The sequence below is a fragment of the Rattus norvegicus genome, chromosome 19 (assembly GCF_036323735.1).
Source record: "Rattus norvegicus strain BN/NHsdMcwi chromosome 19, GRCr8, whole genome shotgun sequence".
Classification (NCBI taxonomy): domain Eukaryota; kingdom Metazoa; phylum Chordata; class Mammalia; order Rodentia; family Muridae; genus Rattus; species Rattus norvegicus.
The window spans coordinates 68144415-68167941 of NC_086037.1; the positions used below are offsets into that span (position 1 = coordinate 68144415).

The 23527-nt window shown below is 50.0% G+C and overlaps 2 protein-coding genes across 2 annotated transcripts; one reads left to right on the forward strand and one right to left on the reverse strand.

Moving 5' to 3' along the window:
• Positions 1-2257: 2257 nt before the first annotated feature.
• Chmp1a (charged multivesicular body protein 1A) lies at positions 2258-10538 on the reverse strand. The gene is made up of 7 exons (NM_001083313.1): positions 10460-10538; positions 8077-8096; positions 6949-7026; positions 5853-5999; positions 5228-5356; positions 4428-4615; positions 2258-3712 (listed from the first exon to the last, which is right to left on the reverse strand). The coding sequence occupies exons 1-7, from the start codon at positions 10464-10466 to the stop codon at positions 3691-3693; spliced, it is 591 nt and encodes a 196-aa protein (NP_001076782.1). The 5' UTR covers positions 10467-10538; the 3' UTR covers positions 2258-3690.
• An 80-nt stretch (positions 10539-10618) lies between these two features.
• Spata33 (spermatogenesis associated 33) lies at positions 10619-23001 on the forward strand. The gene is made up of 3 exons (NM_001106195.1): positions 10619-10775; positions 10856-11017; positions 22762-23001. Exons 1-3 carry the CDS (start codon positions 10739-10741, stop codon positions 22971-22973), a joined length of 411 nt encoding a protein of 136 aa, NP_001099665.1. The 5' UTR covers positions 10619-10738; the 3' UTR covers positions 22974-23001.
• The last annotated feature ends 526 nt before the right edge of the window (positions 23002-23527 follow it).

Consider the following 23527-nt stretch of genomic DNA (forward strand, 5'->3'; position numbering starts at 1 on the left):
ATTTATAAGGGAAAATGCTTAGGAAAGGTTTCTGTGCCCATTGTCTGGCCAAAGTAGTGGGAAAGGTCCCTCTGGTGTATTTCCAGTGTATTGCAACCCATTTTGCCAACTGGGAAGTAAACGGGCAGAAGTCCTAAAACAAACCTCGGCCTGAGCTGTCAGGGGCTGAGGCGAGAAGCCTGAGACTGAGATTGGCTCAGCTACAGAGCAAGGCCCTGTCTCACGATTTCTACTTGTCTAACGTCATCTTTTTCTATTGTTGCCGAGTCAGGGTCTCCTGTAACTGAGGGTGGCTCGCTGTGCAGCCAAGGATGACCCTGGATTCCTGATAACTCAGAAATATCACACAATAGCACCCATTGAGGTGACACATCTCATCTGGTTCTGACAAGTCCATGCTGCCTGGTGAAGTTCTGTTCCCGTGTCCCTAGTCCTTCTTTGGGTCACCGTCTTTCTCTTTTTATTTTATAATGGTGGGGCTGGCTGCGGTGACTCACACCTTTAATCCCAGCACTGAGGAGGGGGAGGCAGACCGAGATCTGTGAGTTGAGGTCAGACAGCTAGGGCCATGTAGAGAGAACCTGTCGGAAATCAAACAAAAACTATGCATCTGTACATGTGTGTGTGTGTGTGTAGAAGCGTGGGCACAATCACACACAGAGCTGCTTCTTTCCTCCGATCGGGGCTGTGTCAATTCAGGGCAGCCGGATTAGTGACAAACTTTCACCACTGACCATCTTCACATCCTACGTTTCCTTCTAAAACATCCAGGCCTCGCCAGGGCACCGGAGGTCAGGGATTCTGCATAAGGCTTCACATAGGTCGGGGAGAAGCTAGAGTGCACCCCATGGATGCAGGTTCTAATCTTGGTGTATAGGGAGATCATCTGGATTTCTCTCTATTTGTCTAACGCAGATGAATAAGGCAGCCCTCAGCTACTGGGACCGTATGGGAGGCCACTGGAAGGCATCTGAGGCAAGTGGCAAGGTCCTAAGTGAGGCAGACCCTCTTGGAAGGCTAGGTTATTTCAGACCTCCCCGCAAAAGATCAAGTATGTTGGGAGAGCCACTCATAAAGAAAATGAACCTTCCAGAACTACACATCCACCATGAACATTATAAACACGGGGACACGGGGCAGAGGGGGAGAGCGTGAGAGAGAGTGTCTGGTGGATCTCAGGTGAGTTTGAGGCCAACTTGGTCTCAAACCATACAGTGAATTTCAGGATAACCAGGGCTACACAGAGAAACCCTGTCTCAAAAACAACAAAAAGGGTCCAAGGAAGGAGGTTAGGCTGGTTCTTACAGTGCTGACGTATGGACCTAATACCATCAGAGGGGTATGGCCACACATCCTGTGAGCTAGTCATCTTTCTTGGAAGCAGTCAGTTTCTCTTTGGTGTGGATGTGTATGCATTTATACTTCAGGGGTTACAGCTGTGTTTCTCAACTTTTTGGAGCTTTTTAACCTACATATTTAATGTACATAGGCAGGTGTTCTTCCTGTATGTAAACCAGAGAGGGCATCAGATCCCATGGGACTACAGTTACAGATGGCTGTGAGCCACTGTGTGGTGGCAGGACTTGAACTCTGGCCCTCTGAAGAGCAGCCAGTGCTCTGAGCCTGAGCCACACCTCACCTTTTGTGTTAAGGCCTCAACTGAGCTCTGGAGCTCCGGGATTCAGACGTTAAGCGGCTCCAGGGAGCTGCCAGGCTCTGGCTCTCTAATACCAGGGTTACTCCGGGCCTGGCTTTTTAACAGGAGATCTCGGGATTCAAACTCATGTCTTCCTGTCTGTACAGTAAGCACTTTGCCAAAGAAGTCACCCGCCCTCCAGGCCTATTGCCTAAGCACTGTTCCCCTCTCAAGTGAATCAGGGATGCCCAGTTGCCAAGGCAGAGAAGCCAAGAGAAACCCTGTCTCCTGCAGTGCAGGGGAAGCAGGAAGTTCTGAAACCAAAGAGTAGGCTGCAGGGCCCAGAAGCCAAAAAGCAGCATCTTATATTGGAGAGAATTTCTGCTTTGATACTTTAAATTTTATAATAAATCATAAACGTGACTCTGGTTCCACCTATGTGTAGTGTGAGAATCCTTTCACCCATGCTTCCCTCCACTGCCACCCCAGAAATGAGGCCTCCAGGGACACAACTTCCTCCCTATTTCTGACATCATCCTGATGTAAGGCACTGGGTCATCCACATGGGATCCAGCCTGCAGTTAGTTCATAGCCCTACTCAGGATACCAAGACAAAGTGTAGACGTTCTCCACCAATCCCTTTATTTACTTACGACAACATTCTAAAGGCAGATATGCCCATTTTGATGAACCCAGCCCAGCTTCCCCATCCCTACAAATCCTGCACCCTCTAGGACCCAGGGAACTACACCTAACCTGTAAGTTGATTTCAGGAAGCCTTGCAGGGGCCCATGGTTAGATTGTACCTTGGTCCCCACATCCAGGACCAACAATTCCAGCCCCTGCCTTTAACACCAACGTGTAATATGGGGTACCCAGGGGCTGCAAGTGCAGAACAGAAGCAGCCAAACACAGGTTGTCTCCAAGGCGTGCAAACCTGTGGGCAGCGGCACTGCTCAGCCTACAGAGGGCTGGGATGAACACACCCCTCCACTGTGCTTACTACTTTGGCAAAAGAACAAAATCACCAGGAGTTTTAAGAACATGAGTAAACTTCAGGAGACAGAAAAATAAAACAGCAGCCTGTACAGAGTCTCAAGGCTGCCCAGTCAGCCGCACTGCCTGCTTGCCGCCAGCTTCCTCACTGCGGAAGGATGTAAGCGTTTGCTGCCAGCAGCCAGAGTGACTGACTCAGGCTCCCTTTGTTAGCCACCGTGACTCTCCCTTGGAGAAGGCAGAAAGCAGCAGCCTTTGTCTAAAAGGACAGGAGAGCCAGACAATCAGGAATGAGCCGCTCTAAAAAGGCCTGGGAGGCTGACGGCAGAGGGCCGGTCAGCATGAGGCAGACAAGCTCAGCTCCAGGGGCCAGAGTTCTTCCAGAGGCAGCTGCAGAATTCAGTTTAAGAATCTCTTAGGAAGGACCTGGACTTGAAATTGGATGGCAGTTCTGTTCCTGTGGGCTGGGAAAGAGAGCTGAGGGACGAAAGCCCAAGCCGGCAGTGGACGCCAAGCCTGCAGCCCTGGGAAGATGGAGGAGAGTTACCATTTGTAAAGGCCCCAGGTCAGTGTCAGTGGCACTGGACACCTTGGTACACAAAGTTCACAGGAACCTACTAAGGGCTCTCACACAATGGGATTTCCTGTCTGCAGAGGAGGGGGAGAGGCTCCCAAGAGTTGCCTGGCAAAGGAGGGATAGCTCTGACCCTCGCTGGCCACAGCACATAGCAGGTGTGCGGTCGCTGGAATCCGAAGGCCCCAAAGCACTGGGCTGAAGTCCACACACATCTGCAGGTCAAACCCTGTCAACTCCACATAGGCAAAGGACAAAAGAGAGCTTGCCATCCTCCAGCTGTGGCCTACACTCACATAAGTCACCACACACTTGTGCAAATTCAATGCCAGGACAGAGACTCGCTGCCTGATGTCCTAAGGCGCCAGCCTGACAGGTTGGGAAAGGCAAGGCAGCTATGAAGGGTTGGAGGAAGTGGAGTGCAGCCGGGCGGAAGCCTCCAGGACATCTCAGGGCGATGGAGGCAGCACCTGCCAACAACGTGCTAATTCCTCAGGGCAGCCAACCTGGAAACCAACAAGAGAAACGCTGGTAAGAAGGGCAGAGGGCAGAGGGCAGAGGGCAGAGGGCAGAGGGCACTTGTCGTGCCGTGCGCAGCACTAGACCTGAGCTCACAAGTGAGGACCTATCTAGACTCGGGTGATGGTGAAAAGATGCCAGAAACAGACATGCACTGTGACACTCTTAGGAAGAGCACAGGTCTTCCTTCTACGGTGAGCTGCTGGCTACAGGGGTTAACCGCAGCACTCTGAGGTAAGGGGAGTTGTGCAGCCCGACACACGGGGTTCCCCTTCCTTCCCAACAGTCCATCAAGTGGGATGGGTCTTTGCGAGGTTGCACTCCAGCCCAGCAAGTCCGTGGGGTCAGGACAGGACACTAAAGCAAGCGCTACAGCGCTCACTCAGGCAGGACCCTACCTCCGAGACAGCTGGTCCTCTAGAGCAAGCACTAAGGTGTGTGCTCGCTCGCTCACTCACTCACTCGCTCACTCACTCAGGCAGGACCCTACCTCCAAACAAGACAGCTGGTCCTCTAGAGCAAGCACTAAGGTGTGTGCTCGCTCACTCTCTCACTCACTCGCTCACTCACTCAGGCAGGACCCTACCTCCAAACAAGACAGCTGGTCCTCTAGAGCAAGCACTAAGGTGTGTGCTCGCTCACTCTCTCACTCACTCAATCACTCTCTCACTTGCTCACTCTCTCACTCAGGCAGGACCCTACCTCCGAGACAGTTGGTCCTCTTGGCTGCGCACAGAGCTTTCGCCCACGGCAGAGGCTCCCTCCGGAAGCTGGCTGAGTTGGTCAAGGACCTCCAGGCCATTCTCCTCAGCAATCTGAACGATGAGGCTGTCGACCTGCTCCTGAGGTGTGGTCAGTGTAGTGGCAGAGCTCACAGAATCCTCCATCACCTGAGGAGACATTTATTCTGGGCAGTATGGCCACAGACCCCTCCGTGGCACCATGAAGCCCACTGTGATCATTTTGTGTTTGCTGTGGACATGTGTGGCACACACATGTGCTCATGTGAAGGCCAGGGCTAAGAATGAGTGTCCTTCGGATACTGTGACCAACAAGCTTTGTCACCGAAGCCAGTGCTTACCTGTCACCCAGGTCGGCAAAGCCCTCAGGTTCTTCTGCCTTTGGCCCAGCACTAAGGCTGCCACGTACCCCGATTTTATGTAGGTGCCAAGAGCTCACTTGTGCCCTCGGGCTTGGACAGGAAGCACATCACCTGCTGAACCATCTCCCGGACTCCTACTGTGGTTCCTGTTCTCTCTTCTCACAGGGTTCTCCAGAAAACCTTTCGTGGCTCCCTGGGCCTTCCTGCCCCATATCTGTGAGGCCTACCTCTGAGTCCACCCAGTTCACAGAGTTTACTGAACTTCTGTGTGCTTGCCTGCCATGTGGGCCTCCCCAGAAAGGGCTGGTGAATCATCCCCTTCTTTCTCCAAGTCCCTCCGGTGTGCAGCTCAGTCCAGCCACCCTGACACACTGTCCACCATACCACAGGGGCCACCTACCGATGTGTGCACATCCAGGTTCTGCACCTGCTGCTCAAACCTGTCCATCACTGCAGACACCTTCTGAAGGTCCATGGCACTCAGGGCCTTGTCCAGAGCTTTGGTCACCTGAGCCATGTTCTTGGTCACCTGGGGTACAAGAGCATTAGAGACAGAAACAGTTAACAAGTGACCGAGGACTGCAGACCAGAGACTGGCTGTCAGGACTTTCCAATGAGAACCCAGGGCCTCAGCTCAGTTACTGAAATACAACCGAAGACACACGAATTCTATGGGTCTCTCCATCTTGAAGGGAAGTTCTGCTATGGAACCAAGAGCTCCATTTAACTTCCAGCTGCTTGTGGAATGGTACGGAGATCCAGGCTTGCCTGAACCTTCCTGTGTCCCAGGACTGCCTGCTGCCCAGGTGCTCTGCTCGTCCAGCTAACCTCTACTCTAGAGATGCACCACTGCCACTTTGCCACTGCATTGTGGGCTCTTAGAAACTGCAGCAGCCCCAGGGATGAATCCCCTAAAGCCCCACCCAGTTCTGAGGCCCTGTGTGCAAGGGGAGGCTGCAACAGGTTTCCTGCCACTAAACCCTACAACAAACGCTGGCCGTATGGCACCGAGGTCTAGCACTTACCCCCTTCATGGTCACAGCTGTCTGCACCTTGGAGGCCACTGCGTCCACACGGGATGCCATCCGGAGCCAGTTTACGCCTTCATTCTTCTTGCGGATGGCGTTTTCAGCATACACACGGGCACACTCCACATTTTTCTGCTGAAGGGCCTACGGGAGGATTTCACAGGGAAATGCTCATGGAGGAACATTTGGGAGCAGCTTGCATACTTCTCCAGGGTATGGGGACAACAGGAGGCTTTCAGTTTCCCTAGGATAATCCTCAGAAATGGGTGAGCTTTGTAAAACTGCAATGCCAGTCTGGAGGATGGGTGGCCCAGACCAGCCATTTCCTCCAGAGCCACATCTGTACAGCAGAAAGGCAACACAGGAGCCACAGAGGGGAACGAACAGTGCAGGGCTTCACCTGAGAGGCCTGGGCAGTGCGCCATCACCGACAGCCTTGGAGCTATGGGCCTTGAAACAACACTAAAGACCTTGGCTGAGGATCTGCTCTGCGACTAGTCACCCACCGTCACCTTCTGCTCTGTGTATCTTTAAGATGCCTTCCTGCAAAAACCTCCGTGAGTTCCCACCTCTGCCCAACTCTACGGTGCCAATATCAACACCTCAGCCTGATCGTGATTCCCTAGGCTGCAGCCCTGAAGGAAAGAAAGCAGCCGATGGCACTGGAGCAAGCACAGCTAGGCCATGCCTTGCCAATTCAGGATGTTCCAAGGGAGCCATGCCCTTGTGCTGCTCTGCGTCACTGGGGATGGGCAGAGAGGGCAGAGGAGGATGGCTACTCCTCCCTCGGGCTCGCTTCTCAAGTACAAAAGCAAACATCGACACTGAAATCAGCGAGGATTAAGTCACAATGTTGGAAGAGTCTTGTGCCAAAAGAAGACAGTGAGCACCACGGAGGGAAACAGGCTGGTGTGGTGGCTCCACCCTGCAGCTTTACCAAAAGTCAAGCTGGAGCAGGATACGTCAAGTTTGAGGTTAGCCTGGGCTACACAGTGAGTTCCAAGTCAACCTCGACTACAGTGCTCAAGTGGAACAAAATGAAATAAAATACAGGGCTGTGGAAAGAGGAGCCCAGACCAGAGGAGTCACGCACCTTCTTCACTTTGGCCTGCTCAGCCTTGGAGTCCTTCTCTGCCTTCTTGGCTAGTTTCTCCAGCTGCTTTGCTGTGAACTGAGCAGAAACCGTAACACCCTGAGATGCTTAGGTAGAGTCCACCCTTTAGCCTTGTGCCTCCTGCCTCTGCCTGTTCTTGGCCCAACCCTGTGCTAAGGCACAAGGCCTCAAAATATAAGTCCAGTCAGACATTGTGGGCTCTTAGAAACTGCAGCAGCCCCAGGGATGAATCCCCTAAAGCCCCAGTTCTGAGGCCCTGTGTACAAGGGGAGGCTGCAACAGGTTTCCTAAAATGTCCCCCATCTCTAGCAACCCCCTAACCCATATCCTCCCCCAGAGTGGAAGGCTGACAAGACAATCAACTCTCACCAATCCTGCCCCTGCTTATGAGGGACTTCCAACTCCCAGAGAGCACACACAGAACCTCTGAAGCCACTCCAGCGGGGGCATGAACCCCTCTAACTCTCTGTGAACAATTCTGCAGTACAGCTCCTCACTCTGCCACAGAGGAGAGGTCAGCATCCCCATGACCCCTCTGGCAATAGGATTCAGGAGCTAGAGACCAGACCCTGGCCACCAGTAGGCAAGGCTCACACACAGCCTTCCCTTAGGCCACTACCTGTAGGCTCCACGTGACACCAGAGCCATGCTCAGCTGCTGCTACCTCACTCCTGCCCACACTCTCAGAGCCAGGGAGGAAGAGACCAGAGAAAGTTAACTGTCTCGTGTGAGGCACTGGGGGGAGGGGGCAGAAGCACGCCATGGCTTAGCAGGCGGTACTTCCCAGGAGGGAGCACTTTCACTGCCATAAAACTCTCCTTCAAGTCCTTAGAGTTCAGTCAGTGGTTTAAATGCTTGGTAAGCTATCAAAGCACTCGTGTTTCTTGAAGAAAATGCACTCAGTCCTCATGGACAGGTCTGACTCATCTGCTTCTACTCAGTCAAAACCAAAGAATGATCCTGTGTTTGGTGAGCCATCTGAGCCCCGTGTGGCGGCCATTCTATTACAGTAACTTTCCCGTGACTTTGGGGTCTGTGTTCCAAGCACCGCTGCGCTGTGAGTCTCGTTCTCAGGACAGGTCTGGGGAAGGGTGATTTTGTACAAACCTTCAACTGGAACAGGGTATCTGCAAAGACAGAGGACACAGCTTCAAGACCTTTAAGAAACGTAACAAGCAGCCCATCTGGCAAGCCAGCTGACTCAGCGGGATCCTTGCAGATGCTAGGGGCTGGCTCACGCCAGTCAGTCAGGCTCAGCAGTGCAGTCAGGAGACAGAGCCATGTTAGACACAGGGCTCCAAACCAACAGGGACCCTCACTAACCGTGTTTGTTAGGAACATGGGACGGCAGCAGCCAATCTCACAGGGCTACTTTAAGGACAGACCGGGCAATGTATGCAGCTCTTGCCCATGGTCAGAGTGGAGATGGTGGCTTATAATTTATTCGACTTTACAAGACACACGGCGTTGTCTTTAGTACCAAACTTAATTCCCAAAGGCAAACAGATAAAATTAGTGTGGTGGCAAGCCTGAGGTCACCGAAGCGGTTACTCCGTGACAGATGGCATTTCTTTTTTCTTTTTCTTTTTTTTTTCTTTTTTTTTTTTTTTTTTTTTTTTGAGCTGGGGACGGAACCCAGGGCCTTGCGCTTGCTAGGCAAGCACTCTACCACTGAGCTAAATCCCCAACCCGACAGATGGCATTTCTTTTTTTTTTTTTTTTTTGGTTCTTTTTTTTCGGAGCTGGGGACCGAACCCAGGGCCTTGTGCTTCCTAGGTAAGCGCTCTACCACTGAGCTAAATCCCCAGCCCCAACAGATGGCATTTCTAAGCCACAACATCAGGCTCCAGCACACCTGTACTAAGCCAAGGAAGGGACAGCGCAATTAGCCACTCATTCGCAAGCTTGGGATGGGCAAATTCAATTTATTTTTGATGTTTTGAGACAGGATTTCCACTCAGACTCACTAAGTGGCCAAGGCTGGGGACACTTGGACCTCCTGACCCTTGTATCTCTACCTCCTGAGGGCTGGCATGACACGCTGGGTAACTGGCTCTGGCTCTAAATCTGCAGAGTGCTGTCACGCTTGAATCCTGAAAAACCTTATCCTAGCAGTCCAGACTGGGGACACTAGGGTCTGCAGATGCCACTAGGGTCTGCAGATGCAGATGAGGCCCGGCAGAGACCTGCTGGGCTAAAATCACCTCTGTGCATCTCCTGCCACTCAGTGCAGGCTGACCATGACACTGTGACTGGAGGAACAGTGTCACCCAGGTGTGGCCCAGTCATCTCATTAGCTTTAGGACACTGGCCAAATCTCCCCCATTTTAGCCTGCAGTTTCATCTAGACTGTAGAGGCCTAGACTCTGAAAATCTGGGGAACCCTAAAGTGAGCTTATGAAAAGTTCGGTCATGAGAGCCGAGAGAACTATGGTACTAAACAAAGTTCTTTATTGCTGGGATGCCGGGGTGCTCCATCTTCTCCCCAAGGGACTCTTATGTATGGAATTCTTATGTATTTCTTCCCTAGCAGTGACATAGTACTATAGCTTTCTACATTTCAGGAAACAGTTTAAAACAAAACAAAACAAAACAAAACCTCCGTTACCGCCCTAGGGGATGGCACAGACCTTTAGTCCCAGCAGTGGGGAGGCAGAAGCAGGCAGATCTCTTGAGTTCAAGGACAGTTTGGTATAGATGTAAGTTCCAGGCCAGCCAAGGCTACATAGGGAGACTGTCTCATACAAACAAAAACTCTATCACACTAGCCCATAAAATCTATTATGCGTTCTTTGGGAGTTTCGAGCTCGGAGCAGGTAGAAGTGACTCATATTACTATAGGTGGTTCCCTCCTAACCTGTTAATCTAAGGTTAACATGTAACATGTAACGCCTATCTCCAGGAGCTACTAGGAGGGAACCCATATCCTATTGCTTGGTACTTGAATTCCTTTGTATCTGAAATACTTCTATCTCTCTGGCTACTTTTCTGGTGCCTTCTGTCCATACTCCAGGGTTCCCCAAAGCAGGAACAAAACAAACAGGGAGGCTGGCTAGAAGGACCTGGTGGGCAAGATTCAGGGTTTGGATCCCGCGTGTGGAGTGCAGGCCTGGGGAGATCTGGGTAAGGAACAAGACCCAGGGGTAAGAGCTGGCTGGGGTCTGGAGTCAAGAATCGGGAGCTACTTCCTGTTGGGTTGTGGGATCGAGGCCCAGGAGAGGGTTTCAGTTAGGATGTAAAGGTTCAGGTACGGGGTCCGGCTCTGATAGGTATGTGAGGTGCAGGCCCGAGAGCAGGTCCTAGTAGGGGGTCTCGAGCTGAGACAAGGGGGGCGGATCCCGGTCCGAATATAGGATCGAGACTAGTGGGTTCCAGGCCCAGGGATAGAGTCTAGGGCTGAAGCCCGGGGCGGGTCCGGTTGGGTTGTGGGGCTGAGGCGCGATGTCCACAGAATCCCGCTCCGAACCCGAAGTGGATGACAGCCCCTTACCGTCCATGGCCAGTCGGACAGCACACCCCTCAGGGCGGCGCAGGGTACGGAGACCTTCCGGACTAGCTGTAGCCGTGAGGACTTCCGGGGTTGTTACTGTTTCCGGTCGCGCGGCCTGCTCTCGCGAGAAGACGGCCCCGGGCCTTGGGCGGGGCCTGGGCGCTTCTCGCGCGGCACGCGGTTGCCATGGTAATGAGCTCCCGGAGCGGAGTGTGGGTTTTGTGAGACGGTCGGGTTACTGGGCCCCGAGGCCGCCCTACTGGGGCGGCGGGGTCACCTATGGGCCAGTCGAAAAGCAAACCCGGAGAGAAGAAAGGTAAAGGGCGCCGCCTGGCGACGAGGCCGGTCCTCTGCGTCCTCGGGCTGTAGGTCTAACGGGTTATCCGTATGTTTCAGTTGAGGAGGAAAAGAAGATCACTACCACTTTAGTTACAAAGGCTAAGGAGAAAGTAATGGAGAAGGAGACCAAGCAGTCTGACAAGGAGTCTCAGCCTGCCGAAAGCATGATGTTCGGGTCAAAGACATCCAAGCACTCAAGGCCTTCGTCTTCCTCTGAAGGTAGGAGACCCAAGGAGACCAGACGCGGAGAGACATCAGGGTTGGGTCCCATGTGTAAGAATGAATCAGGAGGTGACTATGCATAGTCTTGGTGCAGTAAGGTGAGCGAGAGCACAGGCGAGCTATTGCCCTTGATGCCAGTCTAGGCTATAACCCGGGTTTCGAGGGCATCTTGTGTATATGGAGACCCTGTTTCAGAAGGAAACAAAAATGTAAGAAGAAACTTGAGTGATACATACAGTGTCCCCTAAAGAGGGTAATAGTAGGGTGCTCTCTGGTCCCACAGTGATCCCAACAACATGTTACAGCTTGGAGCAGAACCTCGGGTGACTCCTGAGCGGAGGGCTTGGTCTCCCTCGGCCTGGGCACAAAGTTGGGAGAGCTTCTCAGGTAGAAAGAACATGAATGGGACAGAAATACTTCCTTTCACATCTCGCATTTGGCAGACACCAGAAGTTGCTGCCGATTTCACTTTTCCTTGAGGCAGACGTTTGGCATATTTCTTCATTTTACAGTAGCTTGGTATGGCCGTGCCCTTGGTGTGGAATTGGTGAAGAGATGGAAAAAACAGAAGGAAACCTACTTACAGGGCCTTCTGACACTGTGTCTCCCCATTGTCGAAAATAGAACTGTTCCAAGTTTAAAACAAGGAAGGTGTCAGGAACTGTCTGCTTTGTCTTTCTTGCTTCCACAATGGAGGCCTGTATGAAAAGCAGAACCCTAGGACCTGCCCCAAGCTCACTGCTGTAATCTGGTGGAATCCAGAGACGCAGCAGAAGGATCGGAGGTGGACCCTGCACAGCAGGAGGCAGTTTGAAATCCACTGCTGGATTGGGGAAGAGGTCTGACCTTGCCGCTTAGGAGCCCCTCACTGGAGGCTAGAGGGCTACCTCAGAGGCTGCAGACCTAGGGAGGGGTGTTATGTGATACTTGTCCCTCGGGGTGCTTTGAGCTGATTCCAGAAAAGCCAACCCAAGATTTTGTCACCTTGTGGTTTGATGTCTCACCAAAGAAGGGTCAGAGATGGTGACCACCGTGGCTACTGCACAGCATGGCACCTGCATCAAGGACTGTGCTCCACTGTGCCACCGTCAACCTCTGGAATGCCTTCCTCACAGTGCCACGGGATCTGGAAGGCTGTAGCATCGCAGGCACGCAAGGCCATGCTGGCTCTTAAGAGACTTGGGGCCTTGCTTGCTATTGGCAAGGGAATCTTTCTGAGGTAGGCTTCATCTGCCCAGCCTCTCTAAGGTGGGTTCAGCTCTGCAAGTTTACGAAGTGCCGGAGGAGCCATAAGGTATGAGGGTAGACAAGGCCTTTGCCAGCAAGGACGCGCCCATTCGAAGGCCACCTGTGACACCTGTCACACAGCGTCACATCAGGAGGAAAGCAGAACATGAAGAGAAAACCAAGGGAGACCATGCCAAGAAAGGATGGCAGAGAGGCACAGCAGTCCCAGAGCAAAGCCACTGACACACGGGACCCTGGAGGGAGCCTCAGAGGGAAGCCAGGTGTTAATGTCCATACCCTTTGTACGAAAGCCTTGGAAGACTTACGGTCCTTTGGCTGCAGCTCCCTAAGTACTGGGGTTACAGCCATTAGCTCTCATGTCCCTTTGGAAATGACTCTAAAACTGAACAGGTTGGGATGGAGTTATAGTGCCAGCTACCCAGGAGCCTGAGGCAGGAGGATCATGTGAGCCAAGCCTGGGCAACACTATGAGACTCTGTGTTTTCAAAGCCCTGGGAAGAGTGTCTCCCATACAAGAAGCACAAAGGTGTGGGCTCCTTCACCAGCACCGCGTAAATCAGGCGTGGTAGCACATGCCTGGACTCTTCACACTTGAGACAGGAGGAGTATGAGTTCAGGGGGAGCTGTCATTACATGGCCTGTTCAAATCCAGCCTGGGCCACATGATACCCTGGAGAGTTGACTCAGCAGTTAAGAACACTTGCTACTCTTAAAGAGGGCATGGGTTCAGTTCCCAACATGCATTTGGTGGTTCACAACCGTTTGTAACTCTAGTTCCAGGGGAACCAGTGCTTTCTTCTGACCTCTGTGGACCCCAGATATGCACATGATACATACGCACGCAAGCACGCCCATGCAAAACACAAACTGACCCATGGTTGCCCACCTCTGAGGCTCTGAGGCTCTGGGTTGTACCATAGTTGGGCACCCTGGGCTGGACCATTGATCGACCATTGGGTGATTGCAGGCTCTGGCCTTAGAGGCTTCCCAGCCTGTTGCTATCAGCCTATATGAGTCTTCAGAGGACAGCCTAGAAGTAATCCAGCTGCGCCTACCAAAGGGCCTCAGGTGGAGACCATAGCAATCCTGTCCTGAGCTCCTGACCCACAGCAATGAAAAACGAGTTGTTTTAAGCTGCAAGGATTGGAGCTAGATGTTACACATCATTAATATTCAGATCAAGGGGTAAAGAAGAGTGGCGTGGAGAGGAAATTTACCTATCACGTCCAGAGAACCCCTATAATCCCCGAACTCAGAAGGGTCATGCAATTCAAGAAGCTTGAGGTACAGATTAAAACCCTGTTTTGTTTTGTTTTTTTCAAAAAGGTATCATGGCAGCTTGTAGATGTAGATGGGGTATGTTATTTTATACATCTGTATCTATATGCTTAAGGAATTTTTACATTGAAAATCCCACAGATATATACAGAGAGATTAGGACACCACAGATTTACAACCAGCCTATTCTACAATGTTGAGAGTTCTATGCCACCACATGACTCAATTTCTTCAGCACATAAAACACATAAAAGGAGTTGGACAGATGGCTCAGTGGTTAAAGCTCACACTGCTCTTCCAGGAGACCTGTGTTCAGTCCTGAGTACCCATATTAGGTGGCTCAATACCACCTTTAATTTGCAGTTCCAAGAAACCAGATACCATCTTGTGTGTGGCTTCTGTGGGCACTGCATTCATGCACAAATTCATAATCGGATACATACATATACTTTAAGAAAAGGAGGGGGGCTGGGGATTTAGCTCAATGGTAGAGCGCTTACCTAGGAAGCGCAAGGCCCTGGGTTCGGTCCCCAGCTCCGAAAAAAAGAAGCAAAAAAAAAAAAAAAAAAAAGAAAAGGAGGGGAGGGGCTGGAGAGATGGCTCAGCGGTTAAGAGCACTGACTGTTCTTCCAGTGGTCGAGAGTTCAATTCCCAGCAACCACATGGTGGCTCACAACCATCCGTAATGAGATCTGATGCCCTCTTCTGGTGTGTATTCATATAAATAATAAATAAATCTTTAAAAAAAAAAAGAAAAGAAAAGGAGGGGATTTTTATAAATGAACCAGAGAATGAAGACCTGAGCTGGGCCATCTCCACAGTCAGTTTGGATATTAGATGATAATATGGAAAATTGATTGTGGACCGTGCCGTAGCTCAGTGGCAGAGCAGATGCCTAGCATGCTGAAGGCCCTGGGTTCTACCTCCAGCACCAGCAAAAAGCAAAAGCTAAATACTCTGAGTAAAGAGTAGCGACCCCCAACGTCTCACCTTCTGTGTGACTCCCTAGGATCCTTCTCCAGATGACAGAATCAGGGAGGTGGAGGACAGACTGATTGCCAGGTATTAGGGTTAAAGGAACAGGGAGAATGGGTGTGACCAAAGCGGGCATCAGGAAGGGGTCTCTGGTGGAAGAGGCCAGTGTGCTATGCAGCTGGAAGTGCTTGCTCCCTGTGCATAGATGGGCAGTGCCTGTGCACTCACTGGGCAATGTCAGTTCCCTGGATTGACACTGTCCCAATGTAAGATGCCACCATTGGGGAACCGTGAGGGGCGCAAGGGGCCTCTTGCAGTTTTGCAACTGTCTGAATTTATGAGTATTTTAAAAAATAAAATTTAAAGTTGTAAAACATTATAGTTTTAATTATTCTAGTCCAATTATAGTGTGTGTGCCTGCCTGTGGTAAGTGTACAGTAACGCTGATACAAAACACCAGCAGAAAAGGGCAGGGTCATATAAGTTCTGTTCGGAGAATTGATACTTTAAAGGAGGTATGCATGTAGCCTCTTGGCCATACATGGTATTTCCACAAGAGTAAGAGTGAATATAAGAAGTGTTTAGGGGTAAGCTGGGAGAGGCCTCAGTGGTTAAAAGCACAGACCACTCTTCAAGAAGTCCTGAATTCATAGCCTCTTGTATTTATAATTCCAGTTCCAGGGGATCCCATATCCTTTCTGGCTTCCGCAGACATGCACCCGGGCAAAATAACCACACATAAAATTAAACAAGAAATTTAAGTGGGGGTTGGGTATGGCTTGATAGTATACCTTTAATCCCAGGACTCAGGAGGCAAGAGGCAGGTGGATCATTGATGAGCTTGAGGCTAGCCTGGTGTAAATAGGGAGTTCCAGGCCAGCCAGAGCTACGTAGGGAAAACTTGTGTCAGAAAACAAAAAGGGAGGTTGAGTTTGTAGCACAGGGCCTTGGGTTCCATTCCCGTTGGAACCATCCCTGGTGCTGCACACCTGTAATCCCAGGACTCGGGAGGCAGAAGAGGGAAAACCACCAGTTCAGCTAATTGAATTTTATTTCTCAGAGAGGAGCACCTTTCTAAGCCTTGAATGAGAGAAAGGGATCGACTAGGAGTCGTTGAAGGCTGTGATCACACTTTATGGGGGCAGTTATGGGACAAAGGCAGGAGGAATCTCTTGAGTTCCAGGCCAGCTGTGACTATAGAGACACTGTCTCAAACAAAACAAAATGCACACACATACTACAAAAAAAAACTATCCAAAAACTACAACCACTATAAAACTCAAAACAGTGAAAAGTCACTGACAGTCAGGCTCCGTGGCTCAAGCCTCTAATTCCAGCGCTCTCCATGCTGACACAGACAGATCTCAAGCTTCACACCAGCCCAGGCCACATAATGGAATTATCTCAAAAAAAAAAAAAACAGTAAAAACAACATATCTGAGAGGCCAGAGAATCCTCTCAAATACTATCAGATCAGACATGATCGGGTCTTCTGAGACATTGTAGAAGTATCCCCCGCCCCCCATCTCTGTCTCTGCCGCCAGTAGAAGCACCTATCCTTCTTGAAGGTGGTTTGATAATGTGGTACAATCTCCCAATTCCTATCCTCTGTTGAGCAGCCGTGTGATCTCTCCTTGAGTAGGGTAGGACTACCTCAAAGGAAGAGGGGTCGTTGCTGTGACTAGGTTTCAGTCAACATTAACCTAAGCAGAACAGAGATTATCTGGGTCTACCCAGCCTAACCACGGAAGCCTTTAAAGTCAGAGGCAGAGGTGGGAGGATGGGTAGAGGTGCTTGGTGCCAAGCCAGACTACCCCACACAGGGGAAGAAAGAAAATAACAAAAAGTCCTCTGTCGGGGTTGGGGATTTAGCTCAGCGGTAGAACCTAGGAAGCGCAAGGCCCTGGGTTCGGTCCCCAGCTCCGAAAAAAAAGAACCAAAAAAAAAAAAAAAAAAGTCCTCTGTCCTCCATACCTGCAGCACTGCTGTGTGGCCCCCGTCACAGGTGCAAACAATACAATTTAGAATGCTTCTAAAGCTACAGGCAAGCGGGGTGTGGTGGTGCCCACCTGTAATTCCAGCATTCTTGGTGCTAAAGCAGGAAGATCTGAGTTCTAAGCCAGATAGAGCTACAGAGCAGAAACCTATTTCAAAACACTCCTCCCCCAAAAAAAGTCACAGGCAGAGAGGTTACAGGCCTCTGGAAGCCCCGACAACCCCTGAGCATAGCCATCAGGGAAAAGGGACTTCAGTACTTGAGCAACAAAGAAACCCTGATCTTCAGCCTGCACATGAGAAGGTAGCCTCAGGCCCCGAGTAGAAGCCTAGCCAAGGTCGGCCTGAGCTCCTGGGGCACCAAGACGGAGAGAACATGAGTATGGATACTGATAAGAGCCGCTGACTTGGGAGTAACTTATTATGCAGTAACAAAGTAGTTTAGGGTGGTACTGTGGCTCAAAAGTAAGGTGTGTGCCCAGCCTTCATGGGGCTCTGAGATGAATGCCCAGCACCAGGGAGGCACAGTGAGGACACGCAGGTACCAGACAGGAGGACGGAAACAGGTTCTAGGCCACACAGCAAGACCCCCGTCTCGAAAATTAAATAAATAGTGCAGGAATTGTGTATGAAGAACCCTGAGTTATTTTGTCTGTATTCCCAGCATTCAGGAGGCTGAGAGGAGAACCTTGAGTTCTAGACAGACTACTACATAGTTAAGACCTTGTCTCCACAACTCGATAGATGGATGGATGGACGGACGGACGGACAGCTGGACAGATAAGGTAGATCACCCTAGTGGTTAGGATATAACTCAGTGGTAGAATATTTGCTAGCACATGCAAAGCCCTTAAGTCTCAACATTGACATAAAAAAACAAAACAAAGAAAAAATGAAATACCAGAGAAAAGTGATGCATATGCTTCTCCCTCCCTTCCCCTCTGTCGGACAGGGTTGCCTCCACAGTGGGATTTCAGGGATCTGCTTGCCTTTGCCTCCTGAGTGTTGAGATGGTGTCCCACCAAACACAGCACGTGTGTCCAAAGCAGTTAAGTCAAGTGACCCTTTCAGATATTATGCATGTCAGTCATTAACATGATTCATAACAGCAAAATTACAGTTATGAAGTAAGAGCAAACATAATTTGATGAGGAACTGCATTCAAGGGTCAGCACGAGGGGTTGGGCTCTAAAATGGAGCAACCAGAGTTGACAAGAGCACTCAGCATGTTAGGCCACAGTCACTGCCACGCCTGAGAACTCAATTCCAGTAACCCACATGGTAGGAGAAAGGACCGACTGTCACAAGCTGTCCTCTGATTTCCAAACCTGTAAACCAACGTAAAAAAAATTTACGACCTGGGGTTGGGGATTTAGCTCAGTGGTAGAGCGCTTGCCTAGTAAGTGCAAGGCCCTGGGTTCAGTCCCCAGCTCCGAAAAAGAAAAAAAAAAGAAAAAAATTTACGACCATTTGAATGGAGAAACTGAAAATTAGTGGCTAGCAAGATGGCTCAAGGGGTAAAGGCCTGGATTTGATTCCCAGAGCCCACCATGTGGCATGAGAGAACTGATGTACCTTGGCACAGACATACCTGCATTCAGAGAAAACACACACACACACACACACACACACACACACACACACACACACACACACACACACCAACATCTTTTAAAAAGGAAAGTAAGGGCTGGAGAGATGGCTGGGTGGTTAAGAGCACTCTCTGGCTGCTCTGTGCTACCAGACAGATGAACTAAGTTTGAATCTCATCACCCACATGATGGCTTACAAACATCTGTAACCCTAGTTCTTGTGGGTCTGATGCCCTCTTCTGATCTCCACAGGTACAAGGTAACACATACATGCAAACAAAACATGCATGTACATAACATTAAAAAATTTTTTTTAAAAAGAAACTGAAATTTGAAAGAGCCAAGCATGGAAACTCTTACCCATAATCCCAGCTCTGGAGGGGCTAAGGCAGGAAAATTATGGGCTCCAGGCCAGCCTCAGCTACATGAAGCCATCTCAAGGAAGAAAAATGCCACAGAACAAACCACAAAAGCATTAAACTAAAATGGATAGAGTGTTTTGTAAGTTAACAACAGAGAGTGATTTTCTTAGTGTATACTCTTGTTTTCTGAAAGGTATCAAAGTCTGGTGTATCCCAGGCTAGCCTCAAATTTCTTATATTAAGTTGGACAATTTTAACCCCAGCACTTGGGAGGCAGAGAAACTCTGCCTGGTGAAACAAAACCCCACAGAAAAAGGAAAGATGTTCGTGTCCAGCTCCCTTAGCTACCACACATGGCTCTCTGTATGGTCTTCTGGCAGAAACATAAGCTGATATTTGCTGGAGACTGAATCCAAGACTGTAAGCGTAGTAGCCTGTATGTAGTCTCTGCATGCAGTCCAGCATAGAGGACGGGTCTCTCAGGCACGTCGGGCTGGCCGAGAGGGAGGTTATAGGCATGTGTGCCACCAAGTCCCCTTCTTCCAGCTAATTCGCTGTTTACCACAACTTGAAAACTGTTTTTCCTGGGGTTCTGCTTCTGTCCAGCAAAGCTGTGGTGGTTCATACTGTCCACCCGAAAGGAACGGAACCACCTAGGAGACTAAACTCTGTGCCCGGATGTGAGGAAGTGCCTAGAGAGGGTTAACTACATAGGACTCATTGTACATATGAGTGCTGGTACTGCGTGCACGACGGCCTCATGCTCTGGTGGCCAGACCCTTCCGGATATGATGGACTGCTTCCTCTTAACCGAGAGACAGAATAAACCCTCCCTAAATTGTGTCAGGCATTTGTGAGAGCAAATGAGAAAAAAGTAACACGCATGTATGCACACACACACACGCATGAGAGGCGAGAAAAACAATTGCCACAGAAATATATAAAAATTAGAAATAATCGGGGGCTGGGGATTTAGCTCAGTGGTAGAGCGCTTACCTAGGAAGCGCAAGGCCCTGGGTTCGGTCCCCAGCTCCGAAAAAAAGAACCAAAAAAAGAAAAATAATCTATGTACATCCGATGGAGTGGACCACACTGAGGACGGGAACTGCAGCTAGGCATAGGATCAACATTTCTGAGCCTTGAGGGGAGGGATTTGACAGAGATGTCCTGTCTAGTACTGGAGAGTTCCGGTCTCTCACTCTCTGCATGTTGTCCAGCTGTGAGTCTCTGACCATCCAGTACCACAAACAGTTTAATAGGGGAAGGCTCCAATTCAACCTGCTGGACTCTCCATGTCCAATCTGATTGGTTGGTTGGTTGATACAGGGCCTTACTATGTTTCTCTGGCTGGCCTGAAACTCTGTGTAGACAAGGGTGTTTTGGAACTGAGACCCTCTTTCCTTCCTCCCAGGGGCTGGGATTAAAGGCAGAGGCTACCCCCAGCTGTTTTTTTTTTTTAAAGATTTATTCACTTATTATATATAAGTACACTGTAGCTGTCTTCAGATACACCAGAAGAGGGCATCGGATCTCTTTACAGATGGTCGTGAGCCACCATGTGGTTGCTGGGAATTGAACTCATGACCTCTGGAAGAGCAGTCAGTGCTCTAACCACTGAGCCATCTCTCCAGCCCCAGCTGTTTGTTTATCTGAGTTTGTGTGGTGGGAGTTGAGGACCTCACGTGTGCTCGGTATGCCTTGGCACCAGTCAGTATTTTGAGACAGGATCTCACTATATACCCTGGCTGGCCTGGAACTCTCCGTGTGCACCAAGATGGCCTTGAGCTGACAGAGATCTGCCCGCCTTTGCTTCCTCAGGTTTCCTTGGAAAAGGTGTGCACCACAACCTTTGGCTGAACATATATCTTTTTTTAATTAGTAGGGGTTTTGGTTTTTGTTTTATTTGTTTTTGTCTTTTTGAGGCAGGATCTCTGTACCTATCCCCTCCTGTCCTGTAACTCACGATATAAACCAGGCAGGCTTCTATTCGAACTGACAGATAATCACCTGCCTCTGCTTCCCAAGTGCTGGGGTTACAGGAGGGTGCCAGCATGCCTGGTCGTCATTTTTATTTATTTTTTTAAAAGAATATTTATAGGGGCTGGGGATTTAGCTCAGTGATAGAGCGCTTACCTAGGAAGCGCAAGGCCCTGGGTTCGGTCCCCAGCTCCGAAAAAAAAAGAACCAAAAAAAAAAAAAGAATATTTATTTATTTGTGTACTTTATGTGTATGAGTGCTCTGTCTGCATGAACACCTGCAAGACAGAAGAGGGCATCAGATCCCATTACAGATGGTTGTGAGCCACCATGTGGTTGCTGGGAATTGAATTCAGGACCTCTGAAAGAGCAGCCAGTGCTCTTAACCTCTTAGCCAACTCTCCAGCCCCCTTTTTCATTACAAGGACTCATAAACTTCTAAATTGTCTTAACACGTTTCGCTACGCACCCTTTATGGTTGATGGGAATAGCAGACCTGACAATCTGAGATTGATGGTGCTAAGTATGATGAAATGCAGTTCTGGGCTGAATGATTAAAAAGAACCAGGAAGGGCACTGCTGCCTGGTGGAGGCCACGGGTAATTTGGCAGGGGTTAAGATGAATTTGCTTAGTTGGTACAATGGTTGTCTGACATACAAGACACTCTGGGTTGGATGCTCAGTACCACATAAGCCATGCAGTCACCTTCCTGTAACCCCAGCTCCAGAAGATAGAGAAGACAGATGATCACAGGTTCAAGGCCATCCTCGGCTGTACACTGAGTTTAAGGTCAGCTGGGGTATATGAGAAACTATCTCAGCACATTAAGTAACATGAAGATCTAACGAAGCATCAAAGGTAGAGAAACTCTGCCACAGGGCCTGGATACCAGCCTTTCCCTGCTACCCAAAACTTCCTTTAGGTGGCTTAACCACGCTGTGGCTGTTTCTGTAAAACAAACAGTCCTGGGAACCCTTGTGAGAAGTTGTGTGCTTTTATCTCCTAGGTTTTCTGTTTTGTTTTGTTTTTATGTGTTGTCTTGAGGTAGTGCCTCACTGTGTAGTCTTGGTCAGCCTGGACCTAACAATGTAGACCAGGTTGTCTCAGACTCATAGAGATCCACTGTCTCCTGTCTCCTGAGTGATGGACTTAGAAGCTTTTGCCACCATGCCCAGCATTTCCTATTATTCTAGGGCTCAAGACACCTGGCACATAGGTTCACTCAGCAAAGGTTATCACTGGGTGTTTGGCTCAGAGAGAAAAGACACTTGCTTCCAAGCCTCAGGGGCTAAACTAGGTCTCCAGTTCCCATGCGGCAGGAGGGGAGAGTTAGGCCTCCAGTCCCCACCCACACAGTGGGAGGGGAGAGTTAGGTCTCCAGTCCCCACCCACATAGTGGGAGGGGAGAGTTAGGTCTCCAGTCCCCAGGTCGTGAGAGAGCCGACTCCCACAGCTGGTTTTTCACTTATGTGAATCCCTACACACACATTCACAATTTTGAAAAAAAAAAAAACCACCTAATTTCAGAGGCAGACTCACTTTCTTCTAGCGTGATGGGGAGAGGGCGGTTGGCTGGCTCAGGGGGTGATTAGGAGGTCAGGAAACTCTGACCAGCATCTGCATTGAAACCAGCCTGCTGTGTGTGCAGTACCAGACAACAGGCAGCCGCTCGGCTGCGACTCAGGCAGACACTTCAACTCTTCCTGTGACTTTTAAATTCTCTGAGATGGCCCAGAGATTGAGCACTGGCTGCTCTTCCAGAGGCCCTGAGTTCAATTCCCAGCAACCACAGTGGCTCACAACCATCTGCAATGGGATCTGATGCCCCCTTCTCACATGCATGTGTACACAAGATAGAGCATTCCTGATTCATAAGATAAATAAGTATCTTTTAAGAAATTCTCTCCTCATTTATTCCTGAAGATGTATAGTTGGCCCCCGAGTTTGGGAAAGGACCAGTGTGAGAAGTAACTGTTAAGTTGAAGAGCCGAGAGGCTTCAGGACTGGTGGGATCCTAGCTTGTCTGTAGTAAAGACTCAAAAGGATGCAGTGTCCTGCACCTGTCCGCCTGAAGCCGTCCTGCAGTTCATGAAATGCAGAGTCGTCTCTGCCTCTTCCTCACAAAAGTATATCCAGTGCTCATAGCCTGACCCTCTGAGCGGCGAGGCTGAGTCAGGCACAGTTTTTTGTTTGCTTGCTTGTTTTGTTTTTCGTGCTGGCCGTGAATCTGATCCCTTTACTGTGAGCTAACACTGGCTTGTGGAAGAGGTTTCCACACACCCACTAAACGGATGGATGTTTTCTCCCCTCTAGACAAACCTGACACAAAGCAAAGGTCAAGCAAGAAGAGAAGTGTCATCCCACAGATCATCATCACCCGGGCCTCAAACGAGACGCTCATCAGCTATGGCATCCCCGACAGCGATGAACAGAGAACCATTCGGGAGCATGCCGACTGGGGCCCATACTACCGACACAGGAGCCCCAGCACAATAGCAGCCTATGAGGTGCAGAACACAGAATAAAGGAGAGCTCGCAGTAGCTGTGATCCTCACTGTGAGCCAAGCTTCAGCTAAGCTGACAGAAGGGCCTCCCCTCGCTGAGCTGCAGCCGAATGCCCCTCTATCTCCAGTCTTTGAAGTTCTGTCTCAGTGACCGCTTTTCCCAAAGTCAGGTTCTGCTTGATGGGGAGAGGGCGGCTGGCTCAGAGAGTAAATCCAGAGGTCCTGAGGGCCTGACTGGCACCTGTGCTGGAAACAGACAGCTGTGCAGTGCTAGACAGCAGGTGGCCCCTCACATTGACTCAAGTGGGCATTGAAAATCTTCTCTACTCATTTGCATCTGAAGGTGGAAGCGGGTGGAGGTCAGTAAATGCAGGGTCTCCAATCTGGGAAAGGCCCAGTGCTGGCAGGATCCTAGCTTGACTTGTTCCTGATGCAAAAGAATGTAATGTGTCCTGGAGCTGAGGAGGGCAGCCAGGAACTTGGAACTTTGGCAGTAGCCTATGAATGCTGTCTTGTTTTCTGGACCCATGGATGAAGGGTCTTTATAGAGAAGGGCCACTAGGAATGCCGTACAT

Coding starts and splice junctions, on each gene's coding strand:
- Spata33 (NM_001106195.1), top strand. CDS start 10,739: ATGGGCCAGTCGAAAAGCAAACCCGGAGAGAAGAAAG. Junction 10,776..10,855: donor CAAACCCGGAGAGAAGAAAG/GTAAAGGGCGCC, acceptor CGTATGTTTCAG/TTGAGGAGGAAAAGAAGATC. Junction 11,018..22,761: donor GCCTTCGTCTTCCTCTGAAG/GTAGGAGACCCA, acceptor TCTCCCCTCTAG/ACAAACCTGACACAAAGCAA.
- Chmp1a (NM_001083313.1), bottom strand. Junction 5,357..5,852: donor CAGCTGTGACCATGAAGGGG/GTAAGTGCTAGA, acceptor CTTGTACCCCAG/GTGACCAAGAACATGGCTCA. Junction 4,616..5,227: donor ACCTGGATGTGCACACATCG/GTAGGTGGCCCC, acceptor ATGTCTCCTCAG/GTGATGGAGGATTCTGTGAG.